General features: G+C 42.0%; 1 protein-coding gene across 2 annotated transcripts in view; it reads right to left on the minus strand.

The window, feature by feature from the left end:
- The window catches only part of LRIG3 (leucine rich repeats and immunoglobulin like domains 3), a 67,910-nt gene extending 40,186 nt beyond the window's left edge, over positions 1-27,724 (minus strand). Inside the window, exons 1-3 of one of the 2 annotated variants that reach the window (XM_059726041.1) lie at positions 27,446-27,724; positions 21,058-21,120; positions 20,882-20,956 (exon numbers count right to left, since the gene is read on the minus strand). In XM_059726041.1, the coding sequence (XP_059582024.1) occupies positions 20,882-20,956; positions 21,058-21,120; positions 27,446-27,657 (350 nt within the window). In that variant the 5' untranslated portion in view covers positions 27,658-27,724. The remainder of the gene's footprint in view (positions 1-20,881; positions 20,957-21,057; positions 21,121-27,445) is intronic. The other variant, XM_006258847.3, reaches the window with a different exon arrangement.
- Between the last annotated feature and the right edge of the window lie 209 nt (positions 27,725-27,933).

Here is a 27,933-nt window from a genome sequence, read left to right on the forward strand (position 1 = left end):
CCTGGGGTGACAAGGAACAATGGTAATAAGCTGATGGAGAATAGGTTTAGGTTGGAGATCAGAAGGCAATATTTTACATTTAGGGTGGCCAAAATCTGGAACCAACTTTCCAGGGAAGTGGTCCTCGCCCCTACCTTGGGTAAATTCAAGAGAAGGTTGGATGATCACCTGTCTGGGGTCTTGTGAACCCAGCATTCATTCCTGCCTGTGGCAGGGGGTCAGGCTACATCTGTTCAGGTCCCTCCTGACCCTAGCTACTATGAAACTATGAAACCCTGTAAGTTAGGTAAAACCCACCTTTTTGAAACCTAGAGTCCTGGATGTGCTGACTTTGTGTTTTCCCTGTCTCAGGATCTAGAATTCTTTCACATTGTGATCGCTGTAGCTGCAGCTCCACCCTGCAACTGCATGCTGTCACTGTGCTAAACCCTGGAAGCTGGATGGGAATGGGAGTGTGGAGAGAAGCCACAGCCCCTATTAGGCTGCTTGGCCATAGACAGCTGGCAACACTTGGGGAAAATGGGCCAGATGACATGGGAAAATTTCTAATAATCTCTCTGTAGCTGAGGTTAACTAAACTTTTCCACAGCTTTAGCCTTGCTCCAAGTGCAGCCCTCTCTGGGGAAGTCTGAAGGATCTGGGGTCAGGTCGTGGGTGCTAGGATTGGGGGAGGGACTCCCTGCAGTACAGCTCTGTCCTGCCATCCCCCACTCCAGGACAGGAATATGGAGGGGCTTGCAGAGGGAAGCCATAGCGCCCATGACCCCATGCATCTCCTCCCATCTCTATATTCTCACTGCTGCAAACTCTCCTAGCCATACCCCTGCTCACTAGCCCTCTAATGGCAAGTCAGAGCTGTGCAGAAGAGAAGTGCTATTGACGCTCAACATATGACTGCTCAACACATTCCAACTTTAACACTGCTTAACATTCTACATTCTAGATTTAGTATGGTCTAAGTGTTTCGTGAGGAAAAACACAGAAAAACATATACTTTCCCTTTTGAAACAAGAACCCATTGGCAGGGAGAGAGCCATGGGCAGGGGATGCTGGGCTACTTTGAGGCAATGCCAAGCTGCAGAGCTGTGATTTCCCCTTGTCCTGACATGCAGGGGCTGGGGCTGCAGATGGAGCTGGGGCTGTGGATCTCTCTTGTGCCCGGATCCCAATCCCACTGCCATGGGGGGGAGGTGCTGAGCTCCCCACAGAGGGCAGCTGGGGCCTTCACACCACAGCACCGAGCCTCCCAGCCGCATGGTGGATCTGCCCGGCCCTACTGCAGCAGTGAGGCCCAGGCAGGGTGACGGGCTCACTGCACCTCCCACTGTGCTTGTGCCCCTGCAGGCCCACCATGCAGCTGCACTGCTAGACCAAGCCCTCCTCAACTCACCCTGTGCAAGTGCAGGATCTGGTTCCAGCAGGTGGTCTCCACTGGGTGTGCTGCAATCTTCCCCCTCCTGCCCATGGGGAGACAGAGCAGCCACTTCAGCCTGGGAACATGCTGCTATAGCCCTAATGCTGCCCCTGGGATCGCTCCTGCACTGCTGCCCTTCAGGAAAGCCCTGGGGCCGTGCTCTAGGGAGCTCCCCCCAGGGCAGTGTGCAAGCAGCTGTGGCTGGGGGCAAGTCACCTGTCGTCACCTTCCAGCAGCATCAGCAGTGATGTTTCAAGGCCATAGGGCCCTTGGCTGTGGCAGTGAGAGGAGGAAGCAGCACCACCCCGCAAGCCACCTTGACCTCCACCCTCAACCAGCTCCTCACCTCCCCCAGTTTGGCTTGTGCCTAAGGGAGCTACTCCCACAGCAACTAGCTGCAGGATGTCAGAACTGGTGGCAAGACCTGCCCAGCAGCTGTCAACGTGGTTTTACCACGCAGCACTGGCAGCCAGGGCTGGGCCACTGGGGGGCAACAAAGGAGCCGCCACATGCCCATGAGCCCCAGAAACAGCAACAGCAGTGCCCGGCAGCCCTCAGCCAGACCCAGCAGGTGACTGGGGAGATGGGGGATGGGGAAAGGGTTGGGGGTGGTGCCTCTCAATTTAGGACCAAGAGGCCTTGTTTCAAGGGGGGGACCCACTCGCAAACTGACCAGGACCTTTTCATTCAGTAACAGACAAATTTATTGATCCATAATGATAACAGAAAAGAAGCAATACAAACAATCAAGCAATTCTATATATCTACCAAATCCTAGGGCTATTATCAGAGTCAAAGTACATCTGGCCAGGACACAGGCTTCACTCTGAGGCTCTTTCTTAGGTGTCAGATATCAGCAGTCTAGAGGTGGGATGCCGAGGTCAACTCTCCCCCTCCAGTGGAGTGGATGAGATGGGCTGGTGGTATGCCTTCTATCCATGGTGGCCTCGGGGACTCTTCCCAGGTGATAGGGACGGGGATCCCTCTCAGGTATCCTCTTGGGGACGGACAAGGGAGGGACCCTTTGTTACTCCCAAGTCTCTGCTTTTGTATTCTCCTTCCATCCTGATGACTCATCAACTGTGACTATCTCTGGTTGGTTGTCTCTCTGCAGTCACATGTCCACGTTGCCTTCCGGGCCTTCTCCTAATTTGGACTGCTTCCCCCAAACCAGGACTCAGGCCCCCCTGCTCTGGGGTCTTGCTAGCTGGTGTCACTTATCTTGTGTTATAGACAGTATAGTACATACTGTCTTGGTTGCCAAACCGTATGTCATTGTTGGCCTTGTTGTGTTCAACAGCCTGTCTGCTTCTACGGCTGTGAGAAACTGTGTGTGCAAGACCCAGACTTCTTAGAAATCAGTTAACCCCTGCTGCCCACCTTGAACCCTTTAAATGCATATATCTACACCTATAAGTCAATTCTCAGAAAAACAAACTTTTAAATACCATTTCTAAGCCAACAGAGTATAGAGGTGGGGCCGATGCCTGCCGGGTTCCCCCCTCAGGCCTCAGAGGAGGGCTGTGGGGCTGCTCAGGAATCTTCCTGCTTCAGCTCCTTCGCCCCCCACCCACCTCTGCCCCTCAGCTCCACATCAGGTGCCCCAGGTGGCAGGGCTGCTGTGGCCATCATCTCCTGCTGAGTTTGGGGCTGGCCCAGCCCAGGCCTATGGCTGGGAGTGCTGGTAAACAGCTGAGGCAGTGGGGAGTCTGTGGCTTGGGAATGAGTGGCAACAGCATGGACAGGGGCAGGGCACCAGCATGTCAGGGCTGCTCAGTGCCACAAAGCGGCATGGGGAATAGTAGCAGTTGGACCCACGTTCTAGTGTGGGAGGAGGGAGCTGGTGCTGGGAGGGAGCGAGCAGTGGGGAGGCAAGGGCTGTAGGTCAGGAGTGAGGGGCACAGGCAGGGATGGGCTGCTCAGTGCCACAAAGCAGCAGGGGGAATAGCAGCAGTTGAAACCACGTTCTAGTGTGGGAGGAGGGAGCTGGTGCTGGGAAGGAGCGAGCAGTGGGGAGGCAAGGGCTGTAGGTCAGGAGTGAGGGGCACAGGCAGGGATGTGCTGCTCAGTGCCACAAAGCAACTACGGGGCAGAAAGCTGCAATTGGACTGGTGTCCTGGTAAGTGAAGGGGGCAGGGGGAGCTCTGATTTTCCATGATAAAAGCTAAAAATCAAATGCCAAAATATATAGGTATTTAGAATTAATTTTATTATAATGTTTGAGGCACTGGTATGCTTCCAAACTGCTCTAAAATTGCAAATATATCAACAGAACATTGTGTTCAACTGATATCCATATGTAGTGCACGGTTCATTTTAAATGTGGAAAAACATGGATCTTGTGCATTTTTAAACAGAGAATTTTGGGGGTTTTAACCAGAGAATTTTGGATTTTTCAACAGATAAATCAGCAAAATCCTGGTGATTTGTAACTTCAACCAAGTGTGGGGAAAGGAAAGGAAGGAAAGGGAGCTGTAAAATGACACACGCTAGAAAAAGTGAATGATTCCTCAGAATGAGGGAGAAGGACAAAACAAAAAGAAAAAGAAATAAACCAGCAAACAAACAGAAACAAACCACTTCATACTTTGGCTTCAAAAGACAAGCAGTGTTTTACCTCATGCTTCACTGATAATTCATAATTAGCTTCTCTCTGGCACACGCTCCCTGTCCATTCTGCCTTTGCCAAAGTAACCAGTGACTTACCATTGCACAGCTAAGTGAAACTGTGATTGTAAAGCTTTGATCTTGCTAACATAGATAACAGCAACAGCAAAGATATGGGGCACATATTGCAGCAGAGCTAGTAACCAAAATGTAAGAATTCCATGGATTTAGGCACATACAATCACTGCTACCCTATGCCCAGGCATTTGTCACCATACCTTTGTATTGCTGCTACCTCTGTAAAATAGATTAAAGATACCTTAAGCTCAGGCATGCCTATCATTTACACTTCATTTGCTATGAGGACATACTAACTGACAAAAGCTCTTGGCTATCTCCCCACAGTCAATCACTTCCTTTCCCTGGGCTTGAGATTGCATGCTTTCCTAGTATTAATTCTACCTCTAGTGTCTGACCGCTTCTTCAGTGCCATTTGGAAGCTCATCTCCTTTCCCCCTTGTTTCAAATCTGGCCTCCTTGGGCCTTGTCATTTCCCTTTATCTCCTTGTTCTGGGGGACTGCATGTGGTTCCTCTACTGCAACTACTAATTCTATAGCAATGACCTTCCCATCTCTGATCTTCTGCCCCTCCATTTTGAATTATCTGACACTTCTTGGATGACTTATCAGCTGATAAAAAATTAGATGGTAGCATGAAAACTCCTTCCTTAGTTTACTTACTTTACCATAAAGAAGTATCTTTTACCCCTTACCTCAAACTTCCATTTGAACATTTCCTCAAAAATAGCTCAAGAATCCACTCTTTCCTCTCAATTCTCATTAAAAAAAACCAACTTGTTTAGAATTCAATATTATTTTTTAAATCTCAGATTCAATGACTACAGGGCTTCTGGATCCTTCCTTCCTCTCCTACCCACTTGCGACCATAAAATCCATTTTCCTTAGTTGGTACCAGTGACCAAGCTAAGCTCCTTTTCTACTTCTCCCACTTATTTCCATTACTTTTCCATACTGAATTTCAACGACTGCTTAACTAGGTCCTGTCTACAACTTTGTCCTAGTCTTTTCCTCACAACCTTTGCCAGCGCCATGCAGGGTTTACCATCACACATTATTGGGCCCTTCTCCAACTCATCCTATGTCTGAAGTCAGGCCTGACATTTTCATCCTCCTCTGAGTAGCTCTTCAAAACAAGTCTCTCTTGTTTTGAAAAGCAACTCCAGAAGTCTACAAATCTTAACCCTTCCCTTAATAAAGTAGTAACTAAAGAGATAACAAAGGCATAAAACACTTGACCAAAGAACTCCAATGCTGAGAGAGAGGCTTCTGCTTAGCATTCTAGCTTTTAGACAACACCAGTCTTTTAGCAGTGTGGCAGAGCACCTTTGGTGCCTGCCACTTTAAAGGCCTGAGCAGGCAGCAGGGCAGCCTGCAGGTGACCTCAGTGCCAATCAGGGAGTCCCATGGCCATCAGGAAGCTGCCTGATTGGAGGAGGGCCTAGCTGCTGCAGAATAAGAGCAGGCCCTGAGCAGCAGAGCTGACAGTGGCTGCAGGGAGAACATCACCTGGCCAGAGCTGCTGCTCCCAGAACACCTGGAGGTCAAAGCTAGAAACTATGGGAATGAAGGAAGTTTCTGGTTCTGGGAAATGACATAAAACTACATCCTGTTGGGGTTGGATGATGGGGCTGCTTGGGGCAGGGCAGCTTCCAGGAAATGCCACACTTGTGCCTCCCAGTATGGAGAACCAGAAAGCCTCAGCCCCTGCTGCCTTGCAGGTACCCTGTGGAGGGGAAAGCTAGGGGAGCACACTCTGACAGAAAAGCACAGGGGCCCAGGCCCACTGAGTGTGGCCTGAGGCAGGGTCCAGGCATGTCGACAGACAGCTGAGGCCTAAGGGGTGTAAGGCCTTGAAGTCCCAGTGAGGGGGCAGAGTAGTGACCCCAGAGAGGGGTAGAGTGCAAGGGCTAGAAGCCTGTTGAGAGGCATAGAGCCCAGAATGTGAGTTGAGGCCCCAGTGAGGGGGCTTGCGACCAAGGTAAGTCTCCAGATGCCTGAGGCCAAGTTTACGCCTGAGCCCAAGCACTGCCCAGCAATCGGACCGGGGACTAACAGTGGAAGTGATTTCGATGCCATCTGTAAGGTATGGGACACAGTAAAGGGAAGGTCAGAGCCATGTATAAGGGCATTAAATGGGCAACCTCCCACCTAAAACATCTATTTCTTGTACAACAAAGGCATGGCAGGAAAGTTAGGTGGACAGACTGCCCTAGACAGGTGGATGGGCCAAGACCGTGACTGGCCCTGGGGATGGCCCCCTGGCACAGGCAGGCAGCTTGCTACAGCATTAATTTCTATAAAATTTAAGCTTTCATTTTAGAGTTACTTCTAGAACTTACAGTTGTTAATATAACCTTTTGAATATGAACTAAAGAACGATTCTTCCAGTACCTAGCCATATCTCCCATGCCTCCCATATCATAAGATTAAAAAAAAAAAAAAAAAAAACCTATAAAAAGCAAACAAACAAAAAAACCCCACAAAAAACCCTGGGCTTCTGCCAGGGTACTGACCTTTAATTTTCTTGTCTCTAACCTCACACTCCAAACCAGAGGTATCAAACTCTTCAGTCCCATGGGTTGCATCCAGGCCACAGGGATTCTCAAAAGCCAAACAACCCACCCCTGGTAGTGGGGTGGCAGTCTGTTGGCACAGCTGCCAGAGCTGCTATGTTGGTACAGCTCCAGAACCCATTGGTGAATGCTATTGCCACTTGCCCTTTCCCCGCCACTGATTTTAATCACCAATGGTGACCAAAGACCCCAAATTCAACAACAGGCAAAGGTGGGAGGGAGAGCAGCAACACTGTACACCCCGGGTTCTTGAGCCGCATCAATATGCCCCACAGACCACATAATAACCAATCCCTACCTTTGGGTTGCTAGTTGAACAGCCTTGCTTCAAACAATCCTCACAAGTATTGTCAAAAAGTTATCCCCCTTCCTCAGTTAGGCACTGCCAAATGATTGTATATCAAACTATCATGATTTTTCATGCTGCCAGCACACAGTCTAGAACACTGAACTGGAACAAATGTGCAAGTGTACGATCAATGTTGTATGTTTTCTTTAATGGAAATCAAAATATTTTAGAATAAACCTTCTTAAAGGATAAAAAGTATGGCCAATGGCATATCTAAACTAAAACATGTTTAGTCATAGTTCCATCTCTTAAATAAAGATGCAGATACACTATTAGATAAGATCACCTTCAAACTTTATTGGAAATTAGACTACAGATCTCATTCAATTATGTATATTAGAATGTGCTTAGTTTTAACCACAGTAGAAATCCCATTGGAATAAATGGAGCTACTCAAGTACTTGAAATTAGACATGTGCTTAAGTATGTTCCCAAATCAAACACCGGATGTGACCATGAAAGTGTTAATAATGGAAGGACATAGTTCAGGTACTCTGCTGAGGCAATCAGAAATATGGGTAGGTTAAAATTATGCAAAATCTTCACTGTTGATTACCAAATGGATTTAAGTAAGGCTGAAAAGTAGCAAGACAGCAGGGTGGATTTGATTTAAATCAAGTTGATTTAAATTACTGGTCAGGAAGCCTCAATTTAATCATTGTTTTCTACAAAAAGTGTGTTCCTGTTTGATATCCTCTATTCAGTCAACTTCTTGAAACTCTGCACTTTTAAAGAGAGGGCTTGGCTGTGTGTACACAAACTTGGAGAGAGAACAGGGCTGATGGGTGGGAAATCAGGTCTGTTACCTCTCATTGCCACATACTGCTGTTAAAGAGGATATTATCTCTGGAGACACAAGTCCACAGTTTGAGAACTGAAAATAAGCATCACAGAGATGCTTAATGGGATCTTCTAGGCTGAGCACTGAGTCCCACTGGGTAGTTTTTTCTCTAATCTTTACATAATCTATAAAGAAGCCTCTGGGAACCCCGTAAGATTTGGCCCCTAATATAGTCCATGGCCTGTTGTGACCCATTTATAAAACTTTCCTTAAAAGGTTACATGAATATATTGTCTCAAATAGTATATAATTAGGAGTTATAATCCCTATTCCATGATAATATCTTTAAAATTTAATACATCTCAAATTAAAATTATCTTTATATAGGTTTATATATATTTAAAATCTTAACAAAACAATTAAAATATGATTAAATAAAAAAATCTTATTTAACATACAAAAAAAACCCAACATTTTTTTTAATTTAAAAAAATGTTGATTTTTTTCCCACCCTGCAAGACAGTAAACTAGTCTATTAATCCTCAAGGAAGTTATTTGGATGATCTCATACTACTTTGTAAGGAAAACAGTACCTGGCCCTCAATATTCATTTTGGCAGGAAAAATGAAAGCTATTAAAATATGAATAGATGTATGAATCTTTAGACATACATCATACTTTTTTGTTTAACACAGATTTAATCATCATTTAAATCTACATTTAACATAGATTGTAGATAGCAGAAGATTTCCTCTTCGACTTAAGTGTTAATTTCTTTTCAAGAACTCAGAGTAAAAATATTTTTTAGATTGGATGGCTGGTTACAGGTATCAAAGACTCATCCATTCTAGAGGGAATAATGGCTGTGTAGAAAGTCCATTTTAAGTGCTGGAATATTTCCACCACTAAAAATGATTCTAGAATAGGGACTTTCTTTTCTGCAGCAGCCCCCTCTCACCTACTTGTCATGCCTTCCTGGGACTGAGATCCTGGTTTGGAAAAAACATGGGCTGCTCCAATTCTCCACTTCCAAGGCAGGAGAGCAGCAGGGCAAACCTTGCCCACTTCTCGTACTAGGACACCAGAGTGAGAGGCAGGAAAGGGATTCAAAACGTCACTCCCTTCGCTTGACACCCAGTGCCCAGGAACCAAGTGGAAAAAAGGGCAAATCCATTCCAGGTTCTCAACTGGGGTACTCCAAAGTGAGAAGTAGGCAGGGAGCGGTTGGTGGGTGTTGCTCCTCTCTGATTAAATTCAGGTTATTCTTCTCCCAGAACGGTGATTTTTTTTTTTGTTCCAGATGAAAAAAAAATCTATATACTTGTGGTTTCTACCAGGAAAGAAATGATTCCCCAGTAGAAAATGATTGCCTGATCATGGTCTGTTGTATTTAACATACTGAAGTCTACAGCTTTGGTCAGGAAGACTGGATTAACCATCCCAAGAAACCATTGCTCCATCAGGTAGTGTAAACAGAATTTTATTACATTTTGGTGAGCATATTGCATCTATATCTTTGTTGAATTTGTAAGTCAGATAAGAACAAAGAGATCTTGTTGATGACTGAATTCAGGATTACTGAGCAATGGGAAAAGTCAGCAAGAAAGATCCAAAAAATAAAAGCACAAAAGTGCTTCTACACAGAAGTATAGTTTCTGTGATGATGGCAAGTTACTTAAAAAAAATCAGAAAAGTCACTCACAGAGGTTGAGAGAGACTAAGACCTACGCACCAGAGGCAGACAACTTTCTAAGCCTTCTAACCGCAAGCCAAAATCTTGCCTCAACTGAGAGCTGCAGGACACAAAAAAGTGGCAGAGATCCTCATACCCCCAGTGTCAGTGATCTGAACCCAGCAACCAAGCTCAAACAATTTCTCATTAAATGACTTCCTTCAGGAGCTGTATTTAAACTGCTTGGGAACCATATGAGGCTTGTGAATGGTTATTTGCTTGAAGCACAGAAATTTATGTGCTCCAGCAGCCCCCAGTGTCATGTATATCAACATCCCCATGCTGAAAAATGGTGGTGGGGCACTTTAAAGTTTGTTCAATGACCTTTAGTTCAAGCGCCTCACCACCATTTTTCAGCGTGGGGACATTGATGCACGTGACACACCGAGTGCTTTTAATTAGTGTGGCTCACAGAGTTGCACTAATTAAAGCACCCCCCTGAAGCACATGTATAAACAACCTAAAGGTCCTATTTTAAAAGGTACTGCTCTCTGGAATACATAGGATTTTTTTTCAGTTTCTCTTTTTAATACTGAACATTGTCTCATTACTGTGTGTAGATGTGCGTGTTTGACAATATTTCACCTCCATATCATGCATTTAAATCCAGGATTTACTGACAGAAAGTCATTACAGTCTGAATGCCTGAAGACATTCTGAAAAATGACCTTGTGGTTTCAGTTTAGTGATTATTAAGCAACCAGCCACATCATGAGACCTTTTCTCAGTAGTGGCACTGGTTTTGGCCATCACTACACTCAGGATTGAATGGACCATCACTAAACTTAGAATTAATTGCTCCTAAATGTTGCTCACCAAGAATATGCCTCAAGAACACTGTCAAAAGCATGTAGTTTTCTGGCATAACTAACAAGACCCAAGGGCAGAACATTTCAATCTCTCCACAATTTAATGTTCACTTGAATATGAAATTGGCAATTTCAAGTATACTAAAATTTGGGTGTTAATATTTCTTCACAGACGTCAACATTATGGAAATACTGAAGATGGTTTATGATGATCAATGGTGTCAAACATATGGCTTGCTAGCCAGCTCCAGCCTACAGAAGGAGGGCATCTGATCCACAGGGCTTTTCACAGGCTGGATAACCCACTACCAGATTTACCCCATGGGGCTGCCAGAACCACTATATTGGCATGGGTCAAAACCCACAATGCTATGTACACTTGCTCTGCCCACTTACCCATCGCCAAATTCCTAGTTCTCCATTACTGTTGCCAAATAAATCAGTAATTGGCAAAAGGATAAGGGAGGGGGAAAGCATGATCAGCAGCATTAACACCCTGGTTGCTTGCCATCTTGACATAGTAGCTCTGCTAGCCACAACAAGAAGCCCAATGGCTCTGGTTCAGCCCTAAGAAGCCCCATAAGTTGAATGATCCCCTCCCCCACCAGCTGATGCCAGGGAATATGGCCTGCCAGCTCATTTGAATTTGTCACCCTGATCTAGATCATACAACCTACTTGTAAGAACTTCGTATTTTTTAGTTAAACAGCTTCAGTTAAACTGAAATCTGTTCATGTTTGCGCATGGTACAGTTGAACTTTTACAATGGTAAATACAAACTACAGTACAAGAATTCTCTCATATGACACAGGTTGCTCTGTTAACATTAATTCTCTGAAAGATTAAAAAAATAAAAACAAAAAACCACAACCTTCTGCAAGGAAATGGAAAATCCCAAGCTTCATGATTGAGGGATTTCACTATTCCATTACTGAGCTATTCTACTGTGATAGTCTTTCAAACTATATGCAAAGCAAATTCAGCATGTGTGGTTTTCTTTATCCCTAAGGACAATAAGATGGACATTATATGTTTTAATCTGTGGCTGTGGTTATGAAAGACTTGTTATTTTGGGTCTCAGCATATAATTCTAGTTTTTTTACATAATTTTGATGCTGTAAATCCAGCCATAAACTAAGGTATTCAGGCATGCTCTCTCAATACCTGAATAGGTCAAATCTTTCAGGGTCTCCAAAACCATTGACTGCTACCTTTTAATTACCATATCTTCTCATATAGACAAACACGTTTCACTAAAAATCAGCCCCCCAAAATTGAGGTGCATAGATTAATTCAGGAAGCTGATTTTTGTCTTGGAAAAAAACCATCCCACTGTGCTTCCTGCTCTACAGTGCAACAGCTGTTGCATTACTATTCAAGCAGCTAAGCAAGTCAATTGGCTTAATGGCTCATTGTTTTTCATTCCAGAGGTGTTACCAATAAGCCTCCGCTACCAGTGGCATACCGATTGGGGGAGGGGGGGGGGCGGGGAGCATGTCCCTGGGTGTCAGCCAGGGGTAGAGGGCACTGGCCAGGTCCTTCAAGGGGTACTCAGTCCCTTAGCGGCACTTCTGGTTTTGCCACCAACATTTTCAGGCTCAGCTATCGGCTAATTTGCCAACGGGACACGCCCCCCCCCCCGCTCAGCAATAGGCCACGATCTACATGTTATATTTATTGCACAATTACCTTGTTAATTATGCAATAAGTTTACACCAGCTACACATGCAAATTAACTATATGCTTTAAAAGGTCCCAACCAGATAGAGTTATTGTTCAAAAATATCAATAGCTGGTTTCTGTCCAGCTTTAATCTGCATGTGTAAAAGACCACAGCTGCTGGAATCTCCCAGCTGCTGAGGAGCATAACACACCCCTGGGGCTGGGAGATCACAGCCAATGCAGTTTTCCAGCTGCAGAGGTGTGGGGGTACACAAAGCAGCAGCTTGGAGATTGTAGCTGCTGTGATCTCCCAGCCATTGCTATCTCCCAGCTGCAGGGCACTCCACACACCCCAGCAGCTGGGAGACTGCATCAGCACCCCATGGTTGTGGGAGTTAAGAATCCTACAGCTGATAGGGCTCCCAGTCCTGCTGTGCCCTATGCCCAGGACCAAAAGTCCCATACCTGAGGGGGCTCCTGGACCTGACTGCGCCACATGCCCTCATGGAATGCAGCCAGGACTGAGAGCTCCCTCAGGTGTGGGACTCTTGGTCTTAGCTGCACATGGTCCCTGCAGCTGGAAGTCCCATCAGCAAAGGGGGCTCCCAGCCATAGGGACCTTCCTTTTGCTGATGCAGGAGGAGTCCAGGATCAGGCTCCCCCTATACCAGCAATAAGTCAGGATTGGATTTAATGCATGATCACACAATCATACCTCCTGCCATGCATATAATTTTGCTCTCTGGTAGGTGCTCCTGGTCTCTCTCCTCCCATTTCACAGCTTTGGAAACTCTTCAACAATTTTCAAAATTAGAAATCCACCCCTGGGGACCAGATTTTATCAGAAGCTAGAGCTTCAGCTTTAGTTTAGCATGAAAGGAAGGATGAATCAGCTAACGGTTAGACTCTGCCCTTGCTCTATGCAGGCATAAGCTTTTTTTTTTTTTTCCAGTTTGCCTTTCAAAAACAAGGTGCACATTATATTTCAAGGCATGGAGTATATGAGAAATAAGGTATTCTGAAATATTCAATAAAGCATTATTTGTGTGAGGTCATAAGATATCTATACTTAGGTCTGTATTTTTACATGAGCCCATTAGTTAACTAGGATCTATTTTGCCAATATTTAGGCATTTTTGAAAAGGACATTATAGAAGTGCTTGCAGTTCAACAGGTGGCTCTTTTATGATGCAATACTGAAACTGAAGAACAATAATCTTCTTTAACATTTTAATATGGTAATATCAAAGACCCTAATCAGCTAAGGTAATTAAAGATCATATGGTACCTTTTATGGTACCTTTCACAGTGGTCTTGCAGTTACAACCTGGCACTAAAGTCAAATTATATGCCGAGTCGAATTTCCCCACTACCTAGCTTCCATCATATTGGATGAAATCTATTTCTCTTCCTTTCCTAAAGTGCTTTGTAATGATGCAGTACACTAGTACAGTTTCATATATCAGCCCAGAGATAGCTGCAAGTATTCTCAAATATACTTTAGGTGTCTGGAATTAAAGTGGTTACACAAATGTAAGTAAGCTTCATGAACCACAAAGCTCCTCTGAAACATAACAGTGTTCAACAAAGGGCAGTGGTCAGATGATTTTTGAAAGTTGAATGAATGCACATTTTTGTGGCTTAGTTTCATACTGCACTTGGGACAGGAGAAAGAATTAAAACATTAACCATGTAAGACTCTACATGTTTCTTCACTATAGAGTTAGCCCAAGCCATATAAACTCATACTATGGATCTCACATGAGGATGGTCACATTAAGAAAAAAAAGGTTTATTTGCCTTGTCCACACAAGTGCTATAGGTGGCACCAAAACTTCTGAAGGTAAGATTTTACTGCAGTAAACATGGCTACTCTATGCATTACTTGCTTGTACTTTGCGGCAACTTGTCAGTTCTTCCTGGGCATAAATTATGAATTCCAAGTCAGCACTCAGGTGTTACTAACCTGCATCCTCACTCTAAAGTGTGCCCTCAAGGTTTAGTCCAGTGGTTTTCAAATTGAGCTATGCGTACTCCCAAGGTTATGCAGCACTTCATCATAGAATACATGCCTAAGTTTTACTAACAGCAGTGGTGCTTCTGATTGGACAATGTACAGTGAGCAATGACATTGCTGACATCTGTGTTGACACTCTTAAGGAATGAACATGCAGATACATATAGGGGCTACGAACAATAATATTTTGCAGGTAAAGGGAAGCATGACCAAAATAAGTTTGAAAACTACTGTTTAGTCTATACTAGCTTTCATAACAACAAGCTTAACATAATAGCACTCCCTCAATCAAGTTAAATCTTGTTCACATACAAAAATGCTAGAGTCTGGCACAGCATTTGAGATAACTCATGTAAAATGTACAGTGAAGACAGGCTTTAAAAGGTACTTATCAAGTCTCTTCTTATTACACATACAACAGATTCAGAGATTTAACATAGCATCACCAGTTCAATACAAGCTAGGGTGCCATGCAGAACTGAAACCAGCAAAAGCAGCCTTAACAGACTCAAAATAAAACTTGTTCAAATTACATTAAAAGAAAAATGCCTTTCTGTGTTGTAGTAAGGATGGAATACTGTTGTAGCCAGCCATGATGGTCAAGGAAAACACGAGAAGCAAGGTTTTTTTAGGGGCAATATCTTTTATTGAACCAATTGTATAGTTGGGAGGAGATGTCAGGCAAGTTCTTCAGGCACAAAGCGCTCGACTGAAGAAAGGCGTTTTGTGCCTAAGGGCATTTATACACATACCTTTTCGTGCATGCAGTTATATGTGTGACAAAATGTGTGTCAGCACACAGAAAATGGCAGTGCACTTTCGAATTCAACACTTTTGATGTGTTTTAGTTCAAAAGCACACCGCCGCCACCGCCATTTTCTCAGTGCTGACACACATTTGCTGTTTATACAAATGCACAAGATGCAGCACTTGGTGCTTTTAAGAAGTGCGTAGCACTGCGGCACACACGTGTACACATGCCCTAAAGCTTGTCTAAATCTTTCCAATCTGCACAGCTGGTCCAATCACCACCACCTCCCCCCAAACAAAACAAAAACCACACACACACACACACCTCTGCTTCTCTGCCTGTTGGACATATCGCATTCACTTTTAACCCAAATACAAAAATAAGTAGGCAATTAACAGACCTAGAAGTAATGAAAAAATGACTTATCTCCTAAAACCGCAAAATTTTGTAACATGGAACTATCACAAGCTTTAAAAACAGCCCCATGTTAATTGTAACTGGTTTTACAACTATTTGAGGAATGCAAAATAAGGAAACATCTAAAATATTTGAGTTCTAGGGGTAGATAAATAAGACACCATTCCTATGTATAGCCAGAGTAAATATTTGTGGCAATTCAGTTTTTAAATCCAGTATCCCCCCCAAAAAAATGTTTATTAAGTTTTTATGACTAGGAGTAAGCATTATAGTAGGGCAAACTGACCAAGTCTACAAGGAACTAGCGATCAAACTCATATAGAGCTTCTTTCTCCTCCTTTTCCTCTTCCCCCCCACAACCCTTAAAGAAAATACTGTAAGGGTAAAGCCAAAGTAGAATAAGTTAGAGAAGTCTATTTCTGTTTTAAAACAAAGGTCATTATTGCAAAATTAAAACCTGAAACTATAAATAACGCTAATGATGGCTTCTGCTGAGTGTTCCCCTCAAACATTCCTGAGAAACGTTAATAGAGTGGCAGGTGGGGTCCGTTATTCCACAAGCATGTTTGCTAGACATTTCAGGTCTCCCATCAGGAGTTACATGTTCAGGATAAGTTAAGGTACATTACTCATACAGCCTTCATATCATACCTGCTTGCAGGAGAAACAATCCATCTACACTATACAACATAGTGCCTTGGAAAGATAAGCAAGCTAGCCCGGATAGTAGAAGAAATACTGCAGCTTCTCAACTCACGAAGGGCTACTGCAGCTATACCACTCTTCCAGTATCCAAGCTGACTCATTTATAGCTAAGAAATCTAAACAATATATTCTGAGCATAGATATAGTAGTAGACAGCCACTGATCCTCTGGATCATGGTGTACACATAAGAGGTCTAGTCAGATGCCCAATGAATTTGTTGCTGCTGACAAGTCCAATTTGAGAGTGACACAGCTTGTAAAAAGTTTCACAGATGTTGTCCTAGTTGGAGTCCAAATTTACAGCGTGCTGCTTTCTTCTTTCTCACTTTGCTTCCATCTTTTGGATCAGAGCCACTTCATGCTGAGCTGAACCTAGAGCCAGATGTTCCCTCCAGGTTGGACTGGATTCTGCATGCTCCTCCCAGCTTTCTACATTAATGCTGAATGACTTCATATCATTTTTCCACACATCATGGTACCGGCATAGAAAGTAACCCTGCTTTCTAGAGCCATCTTGAATCTTTCTATACAAAACGCTATTGGGGATATAGTCTTCTCCCATTCTCCTGACATGGACAATCCATCGCAACCTATTCTTCTTGATAGTGGTTTCTAAGTGTGTCAATCCTGTGTGCTCCAGTATCTCTAATGTTTGGAATTTGGTCTTCCCACTTTATTTTCAGGATCTTACACAGACATCTCATGTGGAAGCTGTTCAGTCTCTCAATATGCCTAGCATATGTAGTCCGTGTTTCTGAACCATAAAGCAAGGATTAAGTATACAAGTCTCATAGATTTCTTTACCTTAGCTGATAATTTCCTGTTATCCCATGCAAATTTCTGTAATCATCCAAAATTCGTAGCTGCTTTTCCAATTCTGTTAGTTCAGTTTGAAGGTCAAGATTCCTGCTGATCACAGAATCCATGTAGCTAAAACTGTGAATAACACCAAGAAATTTATCCTCCAGAGTGATATCAGGTTTGGTTCTTTCACCCCTTGGTACATGATCACAGTTTTGAGACTAATTGCCAACCCACAACTCTTGCATGATTCGGAAAATCTGCCCGAAGAGATTTTTCAGGAATGATGCACTGTGGGCAACCAAGGCTGTGTCATCTGCAAACAGGAAATCTCTCAGAATTAGTTCTTTCACCTTACTTTTTACTTTAAGCCTTGCAGTGTTGAACAACCGCAATCTACTCTGTTCTGAAGATGAATACCATCATTGCTGTCCTTGCATTGCACAAAAAAGCAAGAATGAAAAGTAACCATTAAAAAGCATGGGGGGGCTAAGACACTTCCCTGTTTCACCCCATTGTTGATGTCAAAGGAATTTGACTCTTTGTTTTCATACGCTACAGTTGTATGCATACCTTGATGTAAAGCAGAAATGATGTTCACAGTTTGGGGGGACATCCCAGTTTCTCTGGAACAGTAAAAAGGCCCTGCCTGTTGACTGTATAGTAGGCCTGTGTCAGATTAATAAAGGTTATGTACAGTGGTAGGTGTTCTTCTCTACATTTCTCTTGCAGTTGCTTGATCAGAAATATTGTATGAATGGTAGAGCATCCTGAGCAAAAACTGCATAGACTTGCAGGATAGATTCTTTCACCTAGAGACTGCACAGATATACTTTCAGTGTAATTTATCCTGAAATGCAGAAAACCTCTAACAGGAGAGAGAAAATGTTAAGGATGTGTAACTATAGTAAAAGTCAATGGGAAGAAGAAGTTTTCACTATCTAGGAAAAAATTCTTGACTACTAGAGAAACAAACTACCAGGAAAGAGAGGAGCACAGGCAGACACTTTCCACTACATTCCTAAAAGATCTGCTGGACAAAGCTTCTAGCTCCAAAATAGCAATGAAAATGCAAATGTACCTTGTGGAAAGTGTAATCATATCAATTCTCACTATATTAACTTCATGTCCTTTCTCTGCAATTAGAAGAAAAAAGATGCAACAAGGAAACCATGGTTGACTTTGAGAGGATTTCACAACTTCCTTTTTCATAAAAGCTTAGGATTTTGTAGATGTTGATCAGAATAATGTTTCAAGTACAGTTATTTCCTAATGAGTGGTTCCAAAGAATTTCAATGCATTATTCCATAACTGTTCTCTTCAAATAATTTAGGGAACATATTAACTTATTTTAAGCCCCAAGAAGGTTAACTTCCATGACTGAAAAAACAATTTAACATCATAAAACAAACCTGAGTTCACTTTCATCACGTTTAAATTTTGGTGATATTTGCTAGGCAACGGTTGAGGCAAGGGAAGGTGTGTTGTGTATACTTTTATAGTACAGGCAGTCCTCGGACTTACGACACAATTGATTCCTGAAAACCGCATCTTAAGTCAAAACGTTGCAACTCGGAACCAATTTTCTCATAAAAAGCAATGTTATAAATGGGGGATTGGTTCCTGAACCAAGGACGGAGACCCTATTTTCACCAAAAATACCCCAGGATTTCATACTCAATCAATTATAGATGAGTAATATAGCTACATTAATGTATTTATATTGTAAATAGGAATCATATTGATTTAGAAGGACTTCTTTGAGGCGACTTTGCTGGACTTTTTGAAGGGCTCTTGGTTAGACTTTTTGAAGGGTTCTTGGCTGGAGTCTTTTCTGGAGTCTTGGCTGCAGGTTTTTCTGGAGTCTTGGCTGCTTTCTTAAAGAAAGTGTCCAAGGAAGTTTGGACAGATGTTCTACAGGAAGATGAGTGACGCAGCGAACTTGTTCACTGGCATGGCATTGGATCGGATCAAGCATTGTAAAGTCAAAACTGATGTCGCAAAGTTGAAACTGGGTGTCAATCTATAAACATGGTAAGTGCAAAACACTGTAACTCGAAAAGCTGTAAGTCGAGGACTGCCTGTACTGTCAGACTGCTATGGTCAACGTTTATATTTCTTTCTTTTTTTTTTTTAATGAAATTGTGGCCTTTATGCTATTAACAGTTTCAAGTGTGTTAGGTCTCATTTAAAGGGGAACCCCTGAGCACACCAGAAGATGATTTGTTTCCCCAAACCATGGTGTACCAGTCTCTAACTTTCTATTTCAATGATCCATCTGAACTGAGCACTACGCTGCATGCTTTAAGAATTAATATTACTTTTGGAATGGAATACAATGGGTAAGTGAATAGGTCTCTTCCATTTCTGATCACAAACAATTCTCTACAGTGGTCATAATACAGATGTGAACATTAGTAACCTTAACTGCACTTAATTGTACATACTCAGAAATCCCGATGTCATACAGAAGCCTGGCATGGACAGCAAGTTGGCTCCCAACCAGCTGATTTGTGCCTTAACTTTTTGGAAATGTTTTAAGTACCTCCTAAAAACTATAAAGAAGAACATTTCCAATATTTACACAGTCCAAATCTAATAAAAGGTTTTCTGCGTGTTTTGTCAGCTGGGTAAATGAATGTAAACTAGAGAACCATGAGTATGGGACAAATAACCCAACTAGTGCTAGATTAATTCATTTTTATCAAAAATATTTCTTTTCACAGCTGCAGAGGGATAATTTAAGGTTCTTCTGTACTACAGTTACCATGGGAAGGAAAGAGGAGGCTTTAGGACAAATTCTTAACTTTGCATCTATTCCAATGTTTTATATATGTAAATACATCCTTTATACAAAGATGGCATCCGAATAGCAAAATCTCTGAGATCAAAATAGTGCTTAAGCAACATAATATTAGGCCACTGAAAAAAACTGTAAAGCATTAACATAATGTAGAAGTAGATAATGTTTTTAAATTCAGTAGTTATTAGTCAGACACCATCTGCTTTTTTCTTTCTTTTCTGATTTTGATCTGTAAAAACCACATCAGTATCAAATGTCACTTAGTTCTTATTCAAACAGAACACTGCAGACATAGCGGCTGCACCAGCTGACTTAGGTGACCTAGGCCTAAAGTAAAAACAAACCCCTATAAATCACCAGATGTGAGCAATTGACTAGTGATCAATTTAATTAATTGAACAGCTTCCCAAGATTTACTGTATTGTTTTAACCCATCAGTCTTCTTTCCTGGAAAGGCAACTTACAATTTGTACTTAGGGTAACATTTGACCAGAGAGCTAAATATGAGGTATAAACATTTAAAAATTCTTCTGGTAAAACCCCACACATGAAAAAACTTGGTTATTTTCCACTTAAGGATTTGACAGTTTTTACTACTATTTTTTTAGTATCTTCATAATATACATTTTAGAAAAAGAGAGAGACAACCACAAACAGAAATAGATTTTAAATTCAATCCAAAGGAACGATGGCTACACAATTTTCCGATTAAAATGAAAAATTACATGATCTCTTTTGAGTGTTATATTCCTTGTTTAACTCTATCTGCTTTTACTGAATGTACAAATTGTGGCTTTGATCAAGGTGTTACATTTTAAGCTAATAGGCGGGTTTCTTACAAATATACATTAAACAGGAAGTATACATGCACATACACACCACAAAACAAACACCTTGTAGTACAAGTACTGGACGTGATGTATAATCTAGTAGTCTAGAATCCTAAAATTAAGGAATGAAATACTTGTTGCCCTGAATTCAACAGGGTTTTGCCACTAACTTCAGGGTGAAGTTGGGATTTTAACCAAGATCCACAGTGAGAGACTAGAGCTGGTTTTCAAAGCCTACAAATTTGTATACTATTTACTAATTTTTGTACAGCGACTAGCATAAAAAGGTCCTGATTATGGCTGAGGCCTCTGGGCACTGTCACAAGACAAATTAATGCTAAATGCAGTTTTCGTTTATATCTTAGAGAAGCATCAAAAACTACTAGGCTTAAGTTTAATTACATGCATTTTAAACAACCTGCTGTAAATCCCATAAATCAACTTTCCAGCCACAAGCTGTCATACTTCCAAGTTATTTCACTTTAACCTCTAATACACTTATTTCTACTGACTTTATAGATGCACATAATGCCATCAAGGTCTACTTACAAGGACAGAAGAGTAATATTTGCAGAGACTGGGCCCAGCTTCGGTATGGTCTCCAATTCATTGTTGTTCAATTTTCTACCAACATCATAAAGAAAGAGTTAGTTGTGATGTAAACAAAAAAGTGCATCTTTGTCTCTCAAACATAAGGTTTAAACACAAAGAGAGAAACCACTTACATTTCTTGAAGATTAGGAAGTTGACTCAAATTGATTGAAGATAATCTGTTATGATTTAAATCCCTATGGGGTTGCAAAAATAAATGAGCTGTCATTTTTGCCAGAAAATACCGGGTATATTTTGCTAGTTGTCACAATACAATTTCAACCCCAAATATATAATCATTACATGTATAACATCTGTTATTGTTTTTCTGCAAACAAAATCAAATAGAAACTCATGAAGGCACTGTTTCTCAAAACAAGGAAAGTCATTTTAAATGCCTTCCTTACAATCAATAATTTGGAATAATAGCCTATAAACTGGAGATTTGTTTATGTTTTTAAAGAAAGTACCAGAAAAAGTCTTAATATTAACTGGCTTGCTTTAATTATACAGGACTATCAATGAAATAGGTGCTTAAAAAAATCTTACTAAAGTAATCTCTTTGCAACTGGAAAATTAACGGACAAAGAGGGGCACTTCCGGGTTTTTTTAGATGCATACTCTGTTCCTTTGAGCCCATGTCACTTAGTATTTTCACCTGCTAATCTAAAACAACTTGCAAATCCTACACCCAACAGGCAAAGATGACATAGAAACCTCAACTATAGTTCAATGCTTTTATTTGATTCTGAACTCTTCTCACAAAGATGAAAGTAAAACTGACCATCAGTAAGGCACGTTGTACATACAGGTTTCCCTCACTTTATGCTGTACACGCATCCCTGGAAAACGGAGTTTAACTCGAATTCGCATAGAGGGAACCCACTTTACAATGTAACAAATAGGGATACGTTCCAAGACCTCGACTGTACTGACCCCCAGACCCACTTCTACCACTTTTACAAGACAATGTTGGTACTTACCAACAGCAAGACAGTACACACAAGCACAGGGTGGTGGTGAATATTACCATAATGGGGATGGCAAGTACAGAAGCACATGTTGCAGATGAGTGAGGAGCACAGATCCACACAGGAGACAATTTTTGGTGTGTGTCACCCCCACAATGCACCGCACAAAGCAGGTGACTGTGGGCTTCCACCACACTGATCACATAAGAGCGAATGTACCTCACATACAACAAATTTTTGGTATAAAAAGGGTCATTGCATAGGAACGAATTTGCACATACAGAACCTGCATAAAGCAAGGGAAACCTGTATATAAATTTGGCATCCCACACGATATTCTAAAATAAATGTAAATTGTTCAGACAGAGTTCACAAAAAGAAGGGGTTTTGTTTTGTTTCTTTACAGTGATATGAATCAAACTTTTTACTTAGGAAAAGAGAGAGTAAGGACATTTTTTACCCTTAAACTTAATTCAATATTTGGCTTTGGTCCACAGGGATTATAAGAACTATGCAAATAAACAGCCAAAATTCTATGAAGTCATGGCTTTTGGACCCTAATGCATTACTTTTCTACATGTATTAGACAAGAATTAAGAATCAGCAATTATTTCAACAAAGAGTTTTCAACATTAGTGCTAAAAACCTGCATTTCCTCATTTCTTCTAAAAACCCTGTAAAGGTTTATTTAAAACATGTTTGCCTAAGGACCTACCAGACAGTAACAGACATGAGTAGATTTGTTCTGCTGGAGTTGTAACATGTAAAAAAAAAAAAAAAAAAAAAAAAATCTGGCACAGTCCTTAAACTATAAAAATCCTACAATTACAACCACTGCTGTGCATGATCACCACACTGGAGCCAGACACTTTCACTCATAGCTCAAGATCACATCCATCTGGAGTCTATCAAGGAAACCATGAGCGTAACAACTTACATTATGTTTCAAACAAAATTTGGTGTTTTTTAACACTGTAGATACCCACAGATTTTCCATGCAGTACCTACTTTTTAAATAGGTACACCCAAATGTTCCACATTGATTTAGGTATCAGATTTTCAAATGCAAGGTAAGAATGAAACATCAGGCTCAGATGAGGCCTTTCGCATCCCCCATATATAAATCTATGCTTTTCTACTGGATAAAATTTGAACCACAGCCATGAGGCAACAGTTTCAATAGTACCAGTTTTAGAAACAAGAAAAAAAAGTGAAATGTATGTTAGGAAAAACTTGAAATGAAAAGAGTTAAAGTACATGTTTCTTAGTAAAGTTTGAATACAAAATTCTAACACATCCCCAAACTCATGTCCCCTGTTATTAAAAATATATATATATATCACATAGATGTAACTTGCAAGTGCACCAATCTATTTTTCCCCTCACTTAGAAAAAGGAGCTGGCAACACTGAAGTTATTGCTACATGTTTTCCATTCCTGATTTTTCCCAGTGTGTTAAAACCACATTACAAAGGGGAAGAAAAATTCTTCTATGGTTACTTTGCTACTAAAATACTAAAAGCCATGAAAGATGAACTGGTGACTTCGATACAATGTCTAGATTAAGATGAATGAAATTATATCTGAAAGAACTAATTTTCATATTCATATAATGGAAGAAAAATAGGGCTGGAGGGGCCTTCAGAGGTCATCTAATCTAATCCCTTGCCAAAGGCAGGAACATCTTATCCAAAACATCTCATACAAATATTCAGTTAATTTTGTAAGAACATCCTTTCATAGCAATTATCACTTTTGTTTGAAACCAGAATCACAACCTTAGGTATCTGATGAAGCACAGAATCACAAAAAAGTAGGGCTGGAAGGGACCTCAAGTTTGCCAAATACCAAAGAGGGAGTACTTCTTCACAAATTGTTATAATTATAAATTTTTAGACCTAATTTAATTTACAATACTTTGTTATAATTATCATCTCCTTCCTTAGAGAACTCAGAAACCTGAGCCTCAAGTCAAATTTTAAAATGCAAATCCAGCAACAGCTTCTTAATCAATCCCACTGGGACCTTTAGAGCTGCTAATTCAGCAAAAATCAGGAAAGCTGAAAAACAAAAAGCCAGGCTGTAGCTGTTTTAAGACACTGATCCAAAGTGACTCATAAATCAGCTTGCTATGTTCAAGTTTTAGTCTGGAAAATATTGAAAAACAGCTGTGAAAACCATACATGGTTTTTTTCTGGCAATTCTGGTAAAGAACTAGAGGATTTATAAAATGTAAATACTAAAGATGTAACACAAACACTAGTTGAAACCATCTTTTAGATTTTCCCTTCTGTCTCATTGACAGCTTTAGTGTTCCTAGGTGAACCTGGTAAGATATATTCTAAACTTCCAAAGAGAATTTAAAAATACCGAAGTCACTGGCAAATGTTCAAGTTTCCCTCCTCTCTCTTCCCCTCCCCCCCCACCCCCTTCTGGTTATGAAACATTAATTCTAACAAAGCAACATTCTTTCAATCTCAGGGCACACTTGCCAGAAGTAAACTGAAATCTAACTTTAAAAGACATCTGTACACAAAGTACTACAAATATTTATCAGTTTTTAATGGACTATCATTAAATTATGCAAAGACCCCATTAAGGAAGATCAGGTACTTATCTCTGATCCTCGAAGCTGGTCAGTATCCCCTGTTTTACATTACACTTTACCCCTATATTGGTAAAATGAATTAGGTAACTGAAGCAGTAACTTCAACTTTGACAAGACAGAACCCAAGTGCAAATATTTAAGCATAATTTTGCTGTTTGTGCTGATACAGTTTGTACCAATCCAACATTCTACCTCACCATCTTATTTTGTTTCAGAGAAAGCTTTGAATGAGAAAAGCCTTTAGGGCCATGACATCTCTTCTTGACACTAGAAGGTCCTTTACATCAGTCAACATCTTTTTGCCTACGGGAAGAGAGATTGCAGGATATAGGAAGGTCAGAAAGATGGGCCTGATCTCATTTAGCGTCCTGGGACCCACATAGTGGGACCAGGTCCCATTAGTGACTCGTATGGGAATTCTTTCCTGAGAAAGGTCTTGAGAACTTGGCGTGATGGATACTTTCTTCCAAAATAGCTTGGAAGCTATACGGCTAAATTATTGGCTTTGTCTACATACAGGAAAGACTATTGTGAAATATTTACTATTAAAAGAATACCATATATGCATTCCATCCAGGAAGAGCACACACCAACTGCTGCAGCTTCCTTAGCCTGACGAAGGGTTTTTGAACCCGAAAGCTTGCTTAATAACTATTCTCCAACCATTTTGGTTGGTCTAATAAAAGATATCAACTTCACCCAAGGAACCTTGTCTGCCTATGTTCTTAGACCAACACGGCTACAACCTAAACCCCCATATATGCACAGTCACTTACTACTAGTAAACAAATGGTTTGGAGTGACCCACACTAAACTCAAACATTTTTTTTCTTTATGTTAATCTGAAAAGCCTTCTCTCACACTTCTTGCAATGTAAATTCCAAATACTAAATAGCAGGAATCAATGGACAATGCCATATATATTACCTTGTTCTCTTATAAAAGGGGAGGGAAAGGAGAAAAGGAACTCAACTTCTAAGATATTTGACACAAACCAAAGAAACATTTACACAAAAGTAGCTGGACCACATGGTTTGGTGACACCTACAAAGATGGACCCCTTGGAGCTTAAGACCAAGTGACACAGCTGTCCAAGGAGCAATCACAGCAGGGTTTCTTACAAGAGGCCCAATGCTTATTTATATAAGTGGAACGTATTTTCTCACACTTCTTTTAAAGGAATGTGAACTTATATCAGGACAATTTACACTACCAAGGGAACTCCGATTAGAAAGCCTCTACTGTGCTAACAAAAAACCATGCAATTTTGTCTTCTGTCTATCAAGAAAGTAACTGTCAAAAGATAGTTTCATGTGATTACTGGTGTAAATGCAATATATTTAAAGGGGGTGTTTGTTGTAGCCATGTTGGTCTAAGGACGTGAGTAGACAAGGTTCTTTGTCACAAGGTAAATGTGATCTCTGTTATTAGACCAACTAAATAGTTATATTTTTAAAGACTCTTAAAAATGAGAGAGAGAGTTTCATATAAATTAATTGCATTTCCCTTGGTTTTAAAATCTGTTGTACTCTTAATGTGGATTTTAGCAAACAGCAGTCAGGTAAAGCAATTTTAGTTTTCAGATATATCTAGCAAGGTTTGTGAAAAGTTTTATTTTATCTTAAAATAGCTCAAAATAATAGGAGATCGAAATTCATCAGGAAGCACCAAGTTATTGAATATAAAGCAGATCCAATAAGTTGTTAAAATGTATCAGTCAACTAAGCCAAAAGGAAAGTTTAAGTTTCTTTTCTGTCACTTCGATCGCCAAATCATGGAAGCATTCACCTCACAGTCATTCTTATGTCCAGTTCCACATGTTGTCAACACAGCCATCCACATTTCATGAATAAAGCAGCATGACCTCCAGACAAGGCAATTGAGTGGAATTAGCCACAACTAATTGAAAGCTTTCCTGTTTACTTTAAAGTGCTTATCTCTATCTGCTTTCAAAATGTAACAGAAAAATCATAAAACTAATACTGAAGTGATTTGAGTAACAAGAAATGAAGAACAAAGGTAAATATAGTTCCAGATTGGGGCAATTGTTTTCTTCCTTTCAGAAAACTTCAATAACTGATCTGTCCATCAAATATCTGTCACACAAGTAAACTCTACATGCAGCATTTTAAGAGGACAGGAGTGTTCAGCAAGTTTGTTCAACATGAACATTATCTCCTGTAGTCACAATACCTTTTTTAAACCCTCAAAGCTCTAGCAGAATAAGATCAAGAAGGGCATAAATTCATAGATGTTAGGGTCGGAAAGGACCTCAGTAGGTCAGAGTCCAACCCCCATAAGTGAGTGGTGTGTCTTTCTTAGAGCAACCTCTTTCATTCCGCCAACTGTGTAGCTGGGACAACGTTAGGCAAGCTTTCGAATGGGTCCGAGAAAGGACGTCTTGCATTCGAACATTTGTCGAACTGGATCCTGGCTACGCAGCTGGCTCAAAGAAAGGGATCACCCTCCGATAGCCTCGCCTCCCATACCACTTCTGCACCAGCACCCTTGCACGCCTGCCACCGAGAGTCCAGCTAGCCAATGCGGCAACTTCCCACAAAAAGAAGAAAAAAGACTTGTCGCTCGAAGATGAACTCTCGGTTCCCAATCAAGCCACTACAGAGTTGTTTTCTTTCTTTTTCCTTTTAAATTAAGACAGGCCTGACAGCACTGCCAACCACCAGCTCTCTGGAGGGAACAAGTTGTAATAACCCCCTTCTTTTGTTTGCAAAGTTGCCCGTGTCCGCCCCGGCCTCCTTGCTCTTCTCCCAAAGCAAGGGCACAAGGTGGGGCCCCTCCGGGGGCAGGTCGGGACCCCGGGGACGGGGGCTTCGGGGAGCGCTGGAAGGGGGGGTGAGGCCAGGAGCCACCTGTGCGTGTGATGGGGGAAGAGGCAGCCCCCCCAGCCCACCACCAAGTGCGAAGCGCCCCCGGGATACTCACAGCTGCACCCCCGCGGGCGGCAGCCGCTCGGGGGCCCGGCTCAGCTGCAGGCGGCTGCAGTCCAGCAGGTCCCCGCGGCAGCGGCAGGGCGCGGGGCAGGCCGAGCCCCCCGCACGCGGCGCCCGCAGGCTGCACAGCACCAGCACCAGCACCGGCACCGGCAGCGGGAGCGGAAGGAGGCGCAGGCGGCGGCTGCCCGGCGGGCAGCGCATGGCGCGGGCTGCGCCGGCGGAGCTGCTGGGGCGGCGCGGAGGAGAGAGGTGCGGCGCGCTGCCCGCCGCTCCGCAAACTTTCCCCCTCCTCCGCCCGCCTCCGAGCGCGGGGCCCGGCCGGGCCCGCCCCCTGCCCCTGCCCCTGCCCCTGCCCCTGCCCCGTCAGAGGAGCAGGAGGGGGCAGCGCCGGAGCCAGCCTGAGGGAGAGCGGGTTGCTCCCCACCCCAGGAGCCCCCTGCCTCGCCCCACCTCGTCGGAGGGGACTTGAACGGCTTC

This window comes from Alligator mississippiensis, chromosome 4 (genome assembly GCF_030867095.1).
Source record: "Alligator mississippiensis isolate rAllMis1 chromosome 4, rAllMis1, whole genome shotgun sequence".
Taxonomy (NCBI): Eukaryota; Metazoa; Chordata; order Crocodylia; family Alligatoridae; genus Alligator; species Alligator mississippiensis.